Source organism: Cajanus cajan, chromosome 7, assembly GCF_000230855.2.
Source record: "Cajanus cajan strain Asha chromosome 7, NIPB_CcT2T_4, whole genome shotgun sequence".
Lineage (NCBI taxonomy): Eukaryota > Viridiplantae > Streptophyta > Magnoliopsida > Fabales > Fabaceae > Cajanus > Cajanus cajan.
The window spans coordinates 37,188,459-37,201,467 of NC_138523.1; the positions used below are offsets into that span (position 1 = coordinate 37,188,459).

At 32.7% G+C, this 13,009-nt stretch overlaps 3 protein-coding genes across 3 annotated transcripts; 2 read left to right on the top strand and 1 right to left on the bottom strand.

Annotated features, from left to right (window-relative positions):
• Positions 1-995: 995 nt before the first annotated feature.
• On the top strand, positions 996-3,887 carry LOC109792609 (uncharacterized). The gene is made up of 4 exons (XM_020352027.3): positions 996-1,327; positions 1,411-1,586; positions 2,180-2,378; positions 3,313-3,887. The coding sequence occupies exons 1-4, from the start codon at positions 1,270-1,272 to the stop codon at positions 3,519-3,521; spliced, it is 642 nt and encodes a 213-aa protein (XP_020207616.1). The 5' UTR covers positions 996-1,269; the 3' UTR covers positions 3,522-3,887.
• Positions 3,888-4,865: 978 nt separating this feature from the next.
• On the bottom strand, positions 4,866-8,118 carry LOC109792610 (zinc/iron-chelating domain protein). Its single transcript, XM_020352028.3, has 5 exons — positions 7,808-8,118; positions 7,507-7,585; positions 7,318-7,405; positions 6,381-6,504; positions 4,866-5,448 (listed from the first exon to the last, which is right to left on the bottom strand). Exons 1-4 carry the CDS (start codon positions 8,054-8,056, stop codon positions 6,414-6,416), a joined length of 507 nt encoding a protein of 168 aa, XP_020207617.1. The 5' UTR covers positions 8,057-8,118; the 3' UTR covers positions 4,866-5,448; positions 6,381-6,413.
• Positions 8,119-11,225: 3,107 nt separating this feature from the next.
• LOC109792612 (uncharacterized) lies at positions 11,226-12,201 on the top strand. Its single transcript, XM_020352030.3, has one exon. It carries the CDS (start codon positions 11,573-11,575, stop codon positions 11,972-11,974), a length of 402 nt encoding a protein of 133 aa, XP_020207619.1. The 5' UTR covers positions 11,226-11,572; the 3' UTR covers positions 11,975-12,201.
• The last annotated feature ends 808 nt before the right edge of the window (positions 12,202-13,009 follow it).

Genomic DNA, 13,009 nt, shown 5'->3' on the forward strand with positions numbered 1-13,009 from the left:
GTGTGGATTGAAGAGTAATATAAAAAATGTAGACATTTTGATCTATATATTAAAAACTCGTTAATTGATATATGAACTATTTGGTATAGTTTAATTTAAAAATTGTTTGAAATTGTCCAAAAATTAAAATTGCTATTAAAAAACCATTTTTTTTAAATCGGTTATTGATTATGCAATAATTGATTTTAAAATATAGAGTTGAGAGTTTAAAAGTTTACTTTTAAAATTGATTCTCATCCAATTTTAAAAATTCAAACTTCCAAAATCTGACTTTTCAAAATCAGATAAACAAATGATTTTAGAAGTAACGATACTCATGTCTTCTATTTAAAAAAAAAAAAAAAAATCTTAAATCTTAATTTGTTGACGTAACAGTACTCATGTCTAACTTTTCTTGTTTGTTTTTTCCCCCCTATCCTCATCTTTCTTTCACTAAAAGAGCAATAAATTATTTGCGTTCATGGTGACTCAAATGTGCATCAAGTCAAGGATCATATAGCAAGTGTAACACGGTAAGAATATGGTGAATTTGAAGCATAGTAGCAGGCAAATAATCTAATCTGGAAAACATTTCAGGGGTAGATATTTTTAGACAAAAAGGAAAAATACCTTGCTGCGTTGTAAATATTCAAATGAAATTACCCATGCATGCGATTAAGACTATGTTTTAGTCGCACGTATTCGGTTCTTTGATTGCAAGTTTCAACCAGCTACAATCTTCCTCACATGATATATAGCAGCAACTTGTGTTTTAAGAGTTTTAACTCGATGTTCAAAAATATTGAGAGAATGAATTACAAAATATATGAAAGAAATGTGAGAAAATATGATGATATATCTGTTAATAATTTACGTGCAACGTGAGACTTAATTAATAATTAAAATGTAAGTTTTTTAGAAAATCATAATAAGTAATTAAGTGGTTGAATTTATGTATTAAATTAAATATGATATATTATAGACTTAAATATCGAGAATTCAGATGGTTGAATGGTCCATATGTGATTCACGTGTGGACCGACATGAGGCAACAAATGTGAAGTTGAAGTGATTGGGGTGAGGAAGGAGAAGACGGAAGAGTAAGAGCGGTTGCAGTTAGAATATGGTGAAGTCAACGGCAGCCGCAGCCGGCGGTGACGTGGCAGCTTGCTTGGATTGCGTAGTCAGGTGCGTATTGCGCACGTTGCGTAGACCAGATCACGACCCAGTCAGTCTCCCACACTCAAAACCTTCCTCCAACCTCCATTTTCCTCCATTCCACTTCTCACCATGTCCACCATTCCTCTTTTCCTTTTCGTCTCTTCCATTCTCCTCTCCTCTTTTCCAGGTCAATTCTCTCTCATTCTCTTTTCCTCATTTCTCAATTTTTCTCATACTCACTGGATTCTCTATTTGTTTGCATTTCCGCAGGTTTCGCGTTATGTGCGCTTGTTTCGCTGCGATCCATTGAGATATTCAGAACGCACGAGTGGCTCAAAGCCACTTCCACTGTGTATTTCCTATGCAAGGGGGACAACATGACGCTGCTTCTAGATATCAAGAAACCTCACGTCCTTTATGCTTTCAATGGCCAAGAAACTTGGCAGGTTCCTTCTACCTCTTTCTTCTCCTTTTTGGCTTTCCATTAACTAATTATATGTCTCAGCTTTCTATTTTTTTTTTTTGTTTTATTTTATGTCCATATGGAATTCAGTAAAAGTAAATGAAGTGATGCGAATTATATGTTTGCATATTTGCATGTTTTCATTTTAGAAACCAAGTAGTAGTAAATCTCAGTATATAATATTTTATCTGATGCAAAAGTGGTCTATGGTTCCTTCAACTCAATTAATTTTGGTCTGAACAAAACATTTGCCTAAAATCACATTTGTTGGTGCTTTAATGATGTAACGTGAATTTAAAGACTTTATATGGGATTGGGACGCGTGTGATTTACCGCAAGTTTGGGTCCCGTACCTCTTTTACCAAGGAATTATTAATTTCCAACACTTGACTACATAACAAGTCTCTAATTACATACTGATTGTCTGGTTCTGGTTCAAGGGGACTCTGTTTGTGACCTTGAGTCCTGGAAATGGAAAATTAGGAACCTGAAGCGTAGTCATTAAATTCCTAGTATCTTTGAGCGGCAAGTGTCATTGTTTGAGGCCAATACTGAGATTTTGCTTTGTGCTTCCAGCCATTAATAAACTTTTCAAGTAAAAAATGCAAGCGATGTGGACTATATGAGGAGGACAGCATTACTTCGGATGATGTACTTGAAGAATGGGAGTTTTGTCCTTCTGACTTTACTGCACCTCATGGTGAATATATTCGGTTCAAGGAAAAGGAATTCAATGCTACTTTTCTTTGCCCGGAGTGCTTATCTCTTGTTGGTGGTGAGTACCTGCAAAAGTTGTGTATTTATCAAAAGTATTTGGTTTCAATTTGTATGAATGTTTCTTTTGATCTTTAGTTCTAGTGCTTATTGCTTACATTTCAATAAATCATCTATGTCAACAAAAGAGCAAGTAGGCCTCAGTTTTGCAAGTATAGTATTCGTTTATTACGGAAAACTTGGGTATTTAAAATAAAATAAAAAAGATAACTTAAATTCAATAAACTTTTAATTCGGATTGTAAAATAATAATAAGCTAAATTATTCTGTTCGTCTTTTGTGTTGTGTATACTATGCAAACATCCTCAATTGTGGAAAACTGCTAAAAATGCTACAAAAGTACTAGAGTCGGAATACCATTTGATTACAACACTTCTATGAGCTAACTAGTAACTACTGATAACAAACCTAAAAGGCTTAACACATTTTAGATTTAATTATAGCAATTTTTTCTTTGAATAAATGAGTTTTTTGATAAAAATAAAAGATAACAGAAAGGAGAATTATTTACTAATATCGAACAATTGATTTTATGACATAACCAATTTGATGGAGGAATGTTGCATCCATTAAAGATGAGAGAGAAGTACATAGGGTTCATTATCTTGGTTCACGATCTTGTATGCATAATTATTTCCTTTTTAATATTGAATCTTTATTTACCTGTCAACCTGTGGAATTACTGGGTATGCCAGTATTTAGTTTGTTCCTCTTCCTTGCATATCTGAACGAACCTTTCCGGATTTCGTATAAGTTATTTTGTCAAGCAAAGAGAAGAGAAATATCATCAAATTCCCCCTCTCCCAACCCACCTTTTATTTATGTAGAGCACTTGAATTTTATGTTCTGGGTATGCCTGCATTGTTACTCATTTACTTGCTTATCTTTATTGAATTTTATGCATTTAAAAAAATAATTTTATTCATGTTTTGTAGTTGGTGAGCATGATGATGGAAAAGGAATGCATATCACTGTTGTGGTTTTGCTGAGTGCTTTGGTTTCAATTATACTCATTCTTGGAGTGGTGGGTGCATATAAGCTCTGGCAAAAGAAGATAAGGGAACAGGACCAGGCTCGGCTCTTGAAATTATTTGAAGATGATGATGACATTGGGGATGAACTGGACCTTGGCAGCGTAATATGATTTTGATATACCGATTGTAAACAAAAATACAAAATACCTCCTGCACAGTATAGGTCAGCCTCAATTTTTTGTTTATGAAAAACGATGAGAAATTATTTTCTTCTAGTTTGACTGTTCCGGTCCATAGGAGATATTCATCAAAGCGGAAAGAAAGGTGCCAATGTTCATAACCATCTTTACAATGCGACATAGGGTTCTGTTGTCCTTCATATTTTAGGTTTTGCTCAGCAATCTAGTAGAAACAAAAAGGAAAAATAAATAGTGTTGTACTTCACATTTAGCATTGCTCAGCAATCTTGTGTATACAAAAATAAAGTCATGCGTGACCATTATTTTTATTGACAATTGGATTTGGATTCTTCTGCATTTCCCAGAGTCTGTGTTTAGACTCTAGTCCTTGTCACTCAAAAGAAGACAGTAGCACCTAGTAAACTTTTTTATAACACGTAATAACTTTTTTTTTTTTCTGATACAAAGGTTGGAGAGTAGAGATAGCACCCGGTTAAAAAAATTCGAATTTCACATAATAGTAACTTACATCACAATAGTTTCCAAAGAGAGTAGGAATGTAGGATGACTCCAGGTCGTCCTATGTGTAATACATTGCTTACAGCTCCAACACTATAATGATATTTTGGATCTGTTATAGTATATTTGCAACTTTTGCGGCCAATATTTTTCACTCGGCAAAATTTTAGAGCATAAGTAGTGCCAAAAAAGTCATAAGAACAAGCTTTATCTATTTCAAACGACATTCGTATCTATGAACTCCTAATGGACCACAAATTCTCCTGCTAGAATCAGCACGAGAATCCACCGTTCAAACCCCCTTCATTTTTTTGGGGAAAAAAATCAATAATAGGTATGCAGGCATCTCTGAATTCCATACCAGCTCATTCAATCGATATGGAAAGTTTCCACTAGTTAAGATATTTTACTTTTTCATTCTTCTATTTCTAGGGGCATAGCACAAGACCTTATTTACAGACAATAGGAGTTACTTATCTACAACTGTAGGGCTCTAACATTATCACCATATTATCGGCTAAAAGAAAATTTTCAGGGTATGCTGCATTACATAATGAACATGCAATCACAAGCCTTCTCAAATTGCTGCAAACGTAAATGAAATAAATTATGATACATGTGATAACAGAGAGACTAACCTAGATTTGCATTTGAATGCATGGCAAAAGTAAATAGTTTTTCTCAATTTGAGTCTTCTAGTGCAGAGGGAAAACGCTGCTATCAAAATAAGAAATAAAAAAAAAACACATACACTGGGTAATGCTCTTTCTTTTAGGCTGGCAAATTACTGAATCTGATGATATACAGGATATTCCATTCAAGGAAGTGGATGATCATTGAATCGGTATTATTCTTGTAAGTACAGATAATACAGATTGTTTAAAATAAAGTACCAAATAAAAAAAGAAACTAAATAAACTATCATGATAAAAAACATAGCATCCATGATATATCGAACCTAGGACAACGGTGCTATTAAGCAATAGAATGATCCAATTAGCCCATTCAAATCAGTTCAACTTCTATTCTATTAACCATCCATCTAAGCTCATATTTCCAAGTGCTCAGAGTTTAGCAATCAACTGCAGATGATGCTTTGAATAGTGAGCTGTTGCTGCTGCTGCTTCTGTTTGACCAGAGGAAAAGCAGAAAACCTGGCATAGGAGACCTCAACCACGATAAACAAAGCAAGCATTTCATGAGCATAGTCATATAGGAGGAACATGAGAAAGTAATATTTAATTTTAAATGGAAGTTTTTGTGCCGGTCTAGGAACACCATCATAGTGACTGTGCTTCAATAAGAATAGATACTGATTTGCAGTGCTTGAAAGGCATAAACACATGCATTGTGCAGAGAATTCCTCCCTTCCAAGAGAAGATGCAAGGCAGTGAAAAGCCTGCTGTCATAAATGTTGAAATTAGTATACAATCCAATTCCAGTTATAATTTTGGCATCTTAAAAATTTCAGGGAATAGCTTCTGTTTGTAGTCAATACGTTTCATAGAAAGAAGTTGCCTCCATGGAACAAGATTCTCAATTTCTTATTTGATGAACTCTAGTCATTACATTTTTTTAATATGGCAGTCACTAAATATAGAGGATTCAAGCAGGATGGAGGAGTGCCTCCCGTGTTACTTGCCACTCAAGCATGAAGGAAAATTTACCACAACCAAATACCAGTGATTTTGTATGGAAGTAAATGTTGGGCAGTGAAAAACCAAGAGTATAATCGATGTAGTAGATATGAGAGTTCTGCATTAGATGAGTGGGACATATTAAAAAACATAGGATTACAAATGAATGCAAAAGGTAAAAAGTTGGGGTAGCACCTACTGTAGAAAAGATGGTATATTCTTGCCTTAGTGGGTTGAGCATGTGTGGGGATGACCTTAGAAGCCTTAGTAAGGAGAGTATATCAAATGGAGGATAGCCTAGTCACTAGAGGCAGAGGGAGACTAAGAAAAAATTATAGGCAAAAGAATTAAAGAGTTAGTGGGAAAATTATAGCATCATTTCATTTGATCCATGTAGTCTCAACCCAACTAGTAGGAAAAGGCTTGCTTGTTGTTTCAGCATTCAGCCATTCACTAAATAGTTGGTTTTACTAATTAGGGTCCTTCAGTTACCCCAGAATAAGATATATGACAATGATCAATAATTCCCCCCCCAAAAGAGCTTAAAATAGCTTCAAGGAAAATGTTCTGATAGGTTATACTTTGTAGATTCAAGCAGAACATGCATTAGTTCAAGAAAGCATACATCAGAAGTGATAAACAAGAAAACTCCCACCAGCATAATAATTAATGAAGGTGAAGACAAGAAAACAACCTTGAACATTTAAGAATCCAAAGCCCACAAAATCTAACTAGAAGAGTTTCTTATTGTGCTGTTGAAATTATTAAGCTCCTTTGAATTGGGACCATAAATAGCCTTAATTGTGTCCCTGCAGAAACTGCATGAAAGAAAGAAGATTGGATAAGAAACATATTTCTTTGGGTGCCTATGATTTAAGAAAAAATAGCTTCAAGGAAAATGTTCTGCTTATTAATTTTTGCTTGTTTAGGAACAGTCTTTTCAGTGGATAAATTACATAAAAGTCAACATGAAAATATGGGGCAAAATTCAGCATGTACGAGTGCTATTCTTGGTAGTTGTATAAGCAACTCTTCTCCCTTGTAAGGAGTGAGTGATTGGTGCCTCAACGGCTCAAACATCTACCAGACTCACTTCAATGTACGATGCGGCCTTTTCTTAATACAATTACTAGATTGAGTTCACCTTCACCATACTGTCATGTTATAATAAACCTACTGTTTTATAATAAACCTAGCATCATTTCGAAAGACTTACCCACCATTAGTGCCCATCCAAATAAAGGCAAAGATTAACATGTTAATTTATTGTAAATACAAAAATTGACTTTTCTTTCTCAGCACAACTTTCACTAACTCTGCATTCCAACCAGTGATACTACAGAACCTCCTCATAAACATAACCAACCCCAACAACAGAAGCTTCATTAACAGATCTTGCCACAAAGTTGAACCTAATGCCAGCTTGAAGTAAGGAGATAGAATTTAAATTTCCATTTAAATTTAACCATTCATTTTATGGTTATATGGTCAACATTAATTTTACTCATAATGTTTTCACTTGACACCAAACAAAATAATTCTTTTAGGAAAACATTTTCATATGAATCAAACTTGATTATAATGTGATTCTTCCTGAAAACCATAATTAAATGTGAGTGAGAAAGGTTGACCTGCAGGCCTCCTTGTGAAAATTCTTCTCTTTAACTCCAAACAAAGATTTAAACACCGCTGGCTCCACACGGCAAAAATATGGACGCTCTGAAGAAGAACAAAGAAATGACAAGTTAAACTCTAGTCTAAACCAAACATTCCCATTGATGAAACTCAAACATCAACAGTGAGAGGTAAAATAACCAAACCAGGGTAAATAGAGCATTTCCGAGTACTCTTTTCATAATGAATACACCATCCATCTGGACCTATCAAGCTTTTGTACAGCTGAAATCCATTGCAACACATCAACCATCAACAGTAGAAGAAATAAATAATTTTTCAATGGTCAGTTATAGAATTGGGTTTTGAACTATTTCTTAGTTGGTTAGTCTCATTGTGACCCTAACCCATGTCCATAGTTCAATTCACATAATATATCAAATGCAACCAGTAATAAATTGAATTATTTGATTTTTGGAAAAGAAAAGGTGGAAGTGGAAAATGGACCTGAACATGAGAAGGGTCGTCGAAAATTTCTTCGGGAGAGGGGAAAGAAGGACCCTTTTGAAGCTTACAGCATGCCCCACAACCCTCCACGCATTGCCACTTTGTTTCCTTCTTATCGCCGCCGAAGCCGAGGCTGCATTGCCGTTGCTTTTTCTCGGTCTTAACCTTCGCCGGCTGCCGTGGACCACGCGCCGCCGAAGTGACGGAGAGGGATAACGGCGGCGTCAGAGTGGTGATGGCGGGAGACATGATAAGGTAAGCTACTTGCTTCTAAAATCCCAACCACTCTAATTTTTCTGCTATGTTCTTTTTAATTCTTAGTCCGTAATTTTTTATTTTAGAGGTTAAAATCATAAAATTAAAAGAAAAATGAAGAACTATAAACAGAACAGAACAGAACAATTTTTGGAGGATTAAAACCAGTAATTCTGATCCCATTTTTAATTGCGTAGTTTTAAACCCTAATTTTAAAGTTCTCCCATTTTTGTTTTATTATCAAATTTGTATAAATTGACCGTTAAAATTAAAAAATAAAAAATAAAGTTGTTCATATATAAATAAGCAGTATTCTATAATGTCATATTTTTACATGCATATGACAAAATATCTATTGTTTCATTGTCCATTTGTTCTAGAATTGCATACTTTTTATACGTTTGAAATGATTCTTTATAGAAAAATTATCTATAGAAAATTTCCATCGATAAAAATATTTCTATTCTCGATTCAGTGGAGGGTTGAATCTTCTGGACAATTTCAGGATCCAAGCACACTAGTCTTTGAACTTTGACAGATAGCCTTGGTCAAAGTGGTTATTCGCTCATACCAACATTTTATTTTTCCTTTCTTTTTTTTTTTGTACCCAAATCATTATTTTTAATCCTTGGTTATGGACAAACAAAATAATTTGTATTCAATAGGATTTGTCATGTGCCATATGGTTTAAAGGGCCAATATTACAAATCTTTAGGTGAAAAGAAACCATTTAGTTTGAAACTTTGGTTATAAATACCTATATAAGCTTTGAAGATCGCTTGAAACTAAAAGTAGGTTTAATTTGTTTACATTTACATGCTATTGTCAACATATCACTCGACCAATTTTAGAACATTTGTCATTTTAGGTGTTGGTTTTATTTGACATGAACTGTTTTATAAAGTAAAAATATTAAAATTTAATTATTTGTTTGATTCTCGTTTCATAAACTTTATTTTTTACTTCATATACTTACAAATTATTTGATTTAGTCTTTTATATAAGTATTTTCATATTTCTTTTGTCTTTATAATTAAAAAAGAATATTATTAATGATAAATGTTGTGATAATATATTATTGATGTGATACTAATATGCGAACCGGTTATCGAACCGGTTAAGGTACTGGGTCAGTGGGTCAAAGATTGAACCGGTGGGTCACTAGTTGAACTGCATGACTCGATTTTTATTTATTTTTATTAAAAAATATTCATATTAAATATATTTTATACTTATAAATTTTAATAAATTCATATCTTATTTTAAATTTCAATTTTTCTATCTTATTTAAAATTATTTTTATTTTTATTTTGTAAAAAATACATAAAAAGTTACATGTTAAACTGTATATTAATACAAATTAAAAATATAAATAATATGTACATATATAATATGCTTGCAATTGATATCACAAAATAATATATGTAATATCTACATAGCTATTATATTATTAAATATATAATTTAAAATTGATAATATACTATAAAAGTTATTTAAGTTGTATATATTACAAATAAATACATTAGAACAAGTAGTCATTGTTATATTTAATAAGACTCTTTGCTCTTCCATTAAGAGATTCAATTTTCATTTTATTTTTTGTGGTTTATGGTCCCCTTAAAAAAATTTATAAAAAAGAAAAAAGAAAACAAGAAAAAAAAAGTGGTTGAACCGGTTTGACCCACTGATTCATCGATTGAACCAAAAAATTGACCGGTTCAATCCGGTTTGAAACGGGTCGATTGCATAACCGATCCAACTTAAGATTCGGACCAGTTGGACCACTGGTTCCCAATCCAACCGGTCCGACCGGCCGGTTCCATCTGGATTTTAAATCACTGGATAAAAGTCTTCAATTTTGTGAGAATAAAAGAATATCTCAATAATGGATATTGTTAGTGAGGATAAAAAAGAGATACAAAGTGTCAAAAAATCTAATTTATAGTAAATTATAAAAATACACAAAATTAAATTAATATCTCTATAATATCAACACAAAACTCTACGTATAGAAACTAAAAAAGCTACCTTAAACTATAAAGACTAAAAAGATTGAAAAAATAAATAAATATAAAAATTAAAATAGTATACTCTAAACTATGTGGACTAAAAGTTAAAATAAATAAACTTATATAAAAAGTATATTTTAACCCAAAAAATACCTATTTAAAAATAACAACTCTCATAACAAGTGTATTTGAGTTTAGTTATAAAAAAGTAACAAATGCTTACTTATTTAAAAAAATTACAAATATATAAAGTATCTTTTTCACTGTTAATAATAATTTATATTATTAATAAAAAAGGATTATTCTATATGATACACACATTTACTTAAACAATTTTTAACGCCAGTAATAATAACAACAGCCTCAAGTCGACATCAATAAGTAAATCCTCATTTAAAATTGGAATCCGCGTTTTATTCTGGGCAGGTCAAGGTTTGATTTTGAAATGGTCATAACCCTCTTGCTGGGCGATATGATATCTCCTCCACCTAATTCTCCTGTAACCTTTTTTAGTTTCATTTCCTCTTTCCCTCTTTTATTATTTCATTATATATGATGTATCTACTATGATACATGAAACAAGTGATTATTTTGTATGCAGATAACTATTTTCAAAATCAAGTGATTGTGCATGAAAAAAATGTTATCGATTACGGATGGTTTTCATCAAACGAATAAATTATTCATATGTATAAATAATAATTTTACATTTTGAAGACCATACAAATTAATAGTTTTAAACCAAACGACTGGATTATAATAAACATTTAGTATAAGATTTCATAAACTTCAACCAATATCGTATCATAAGAGTTAGAAATAAAGCGTTAGAAAAAGAGAGTATGAGTAAAAATTTCCTCTTGATTTGGGTATTCTGATTAACATATGTCATCGAATATAAATGCTGCCATTAATATAAATATAAATGCTCTCATCAAGGCTTTAATAATACAGGGATACTGCCACGTGGACTTCTTTCCGCTTCTACTCTCGGGCCCAACACTTTCTTAAATGCTTTCTTCTTTCGAGACTCCACACCCATAAACATAAGTTACATTCGAATCATATAATAGTTGGAGTATTAAATTCATATGAATTTGTTATTTTTACTACAAATTTTATGAAATTAATACTAATGAAAACTTTATTCTCTAGCAAATTACATTAGTTTAATATATATAAAGAAGCAGAAGCAGGGTGAATGAATTTAATAATAACCCAAGTAGACCAATGATGTGACATGATGAAATGCTGACAGAGAAGCAACAAAGCAAAGCCTCCTGTAAATTTTCTTTAGGCCATCTAACCCTCGCCTAACGAAACATAGTGATTGCAAATTAATCATCACACATGAGACATTACATGACAAAATTGACGCACCATGGTATATATATAAATATCCCTTTTGCCCACAGAGTTTTTCATTTCTTCTATAGCTACCAATTTATAATATACAGAGAGAGGAATTGAATTGAAGAAGAAGTGTAGCAAGCTAATTAAGATGAGCGCCGTATGCATATCTAAGTGTGTAAGCGACGCACGTGTGCCGGTTCGTGGCACGTACGTGAACCTGTACAAGTGGCCGGAATCGGATGCGGAGTTCGTGCGGAGAAGGGGTTCGCACGTGTGCGGGCACCCCAGAGTGGTGGACAGCATCTCGTGCAGGCAAATGTACCTACGAAGCTACAAATTTTCGAGGAAAGAGAGTGTGCCGGAGAAGACCCAGAAATGTTTTGGGAGAGTTAAGGAGAGAGTGAAGGGAAGAAGGTCTCATCACATTGTTTGGAGGAGAAGAAGGAAGTGTTTGGTTTGGAGGAAAATGAGGGACATTTCATGTGCTCTTTTGTTTAGGATTTTTCGTAGGTTCTTGTCTTGTGGGGCTAGTGTAGATGTTGTCCATTGATATGTTTTTTTTTCTTTTAATGAATGATTCAGATTTCAGAGAGAAGGGTCTTCTTTTTGTGTTAATGTTTTCGGTTATTTTATTTTATTTATTTGTTTTTGAGTTGGGTCGTCTAAGAATGTGTCAACTGTGAATGTTTGGGCATGGTTATATTATACATATGTCTCTCTCTGGCTGTATATTTTTGTTCATTTGTATGATGGAAAAGATTTGCTTAATTTTGCTTCCTTTTGGTCTTTCTATGATCATGGTTTCTGACACAGCATATGCTCTGCCATGGCCCATGGAAGAAGCTACCCTAGCTAGCTGTTACAGCTTTTGAAGGTCATCATGAACTCGGTCTTCTTAGTTCCAGCCCTGATATTAGGATGGGTAGATTAAGAAGAAAATATGAGAGATATATAAAATTAATTTAGATGGATAAAAAAATATAAATGTAACAAACAATGAGATCAAAATCATCCTATTAATTAGTATGTAAAATAAATTCAACTCGTTCTCCTGGGTCAAAGTCTAGAATTAAATATTATGAAATATAATTAGAAAGAAAGATGTAGGTAAATATTTTACACCAGAAATATAATTATTAAAAAAATATGATGAGATAAAAAAAATAACGAGATATGAAAAAAAATGGAAGAAAAAGGGAATGAATGGCTAATATTTTTCCTTTTTAATTCCTTCTCTTCTCTTACATTCATTGTCTTTTATGTGAAGTAACACTATGGAGATATGACCTTAATTAGGAAGTGCTTTGGCTTTCGGCACCTTTATAAAGGACACATGGGTCCATCATTTTCTTCATGCTCTTCCATTTTGATAGCTAGCTATCAATAGATGATTATATATCTAAGTCAATGTACCCACCCTCTTTTTTTATTATCAATATGTTGAAATTTAGTGATAATTGTAAAATTACGAGTAATATTCATGGAGTAGAGAAGATCTATGTTATTTTAGAATTTTGATGAATTTCAATTGATTATAAATCGCATGTACGTTTAATTTTTATTTATTAAAAAGCTACTGTTAATA

What these genes read in the sequence shown, in the direction of transcription:
- LOC109792609 (XM_020352027.3), top strand. Translation starts at nt 1,270, where the DNA reads ATGTCCACCATTCCTCTTTTCCTTTTCGTCTCTTCCATTCTCCTCTCC. An exon ending in ATGGCCAAGAAACTTGGCAG is followed by an intron (nt 1,587 to 2,179) that starts GTTCCTTCTACC and finishes TTGTGCTTCCAG; the next exon opens with CCATTAATAAACTTTTCAAG. An exon ending in GTGCTTATCTCTTGTTGGTG is followed by an intron (nt 2,379 to 3,312) that starts GTGAGTACCTGC and finishes CATGTTTTGTAG; the next exon opens with TTGGTGAGCATGATGATGGA.
- LOC109792610 (XM_020352028.3), bottom strand. Translation starts at nt 8,056, where the DNA reads ATGTCTCCCGCCATCACCACTCTGACGCCGCCGTTATCCCTCTCCGTC. An exon ending in GAAATGCTCTATTTACCCTG is followed by an intron (nt 7,406 to 7,506) that starts GTTTGGTTATTT and finishes GTTCTTCTTCAG; the next exon opens with AGCGTCCATATTTTTGCCGT. An exon ending in TTTCACAAGGAGGCCTGCAG is followed by an intron (nt 6,505 to 7,317) that starts GTCAACCTTTCT and finishes TCTTTCATGCAG; the next exon opens with TTTCTGCAGGGACACAATTA.
- LOC109792612 (XM_020352030.3), top strand. Translation starts at nt 11,573, where the DNA reads ATGAGCGCCGTATGCATATCTAAGTGTGTAAGCGACGCACGTGTGCCG.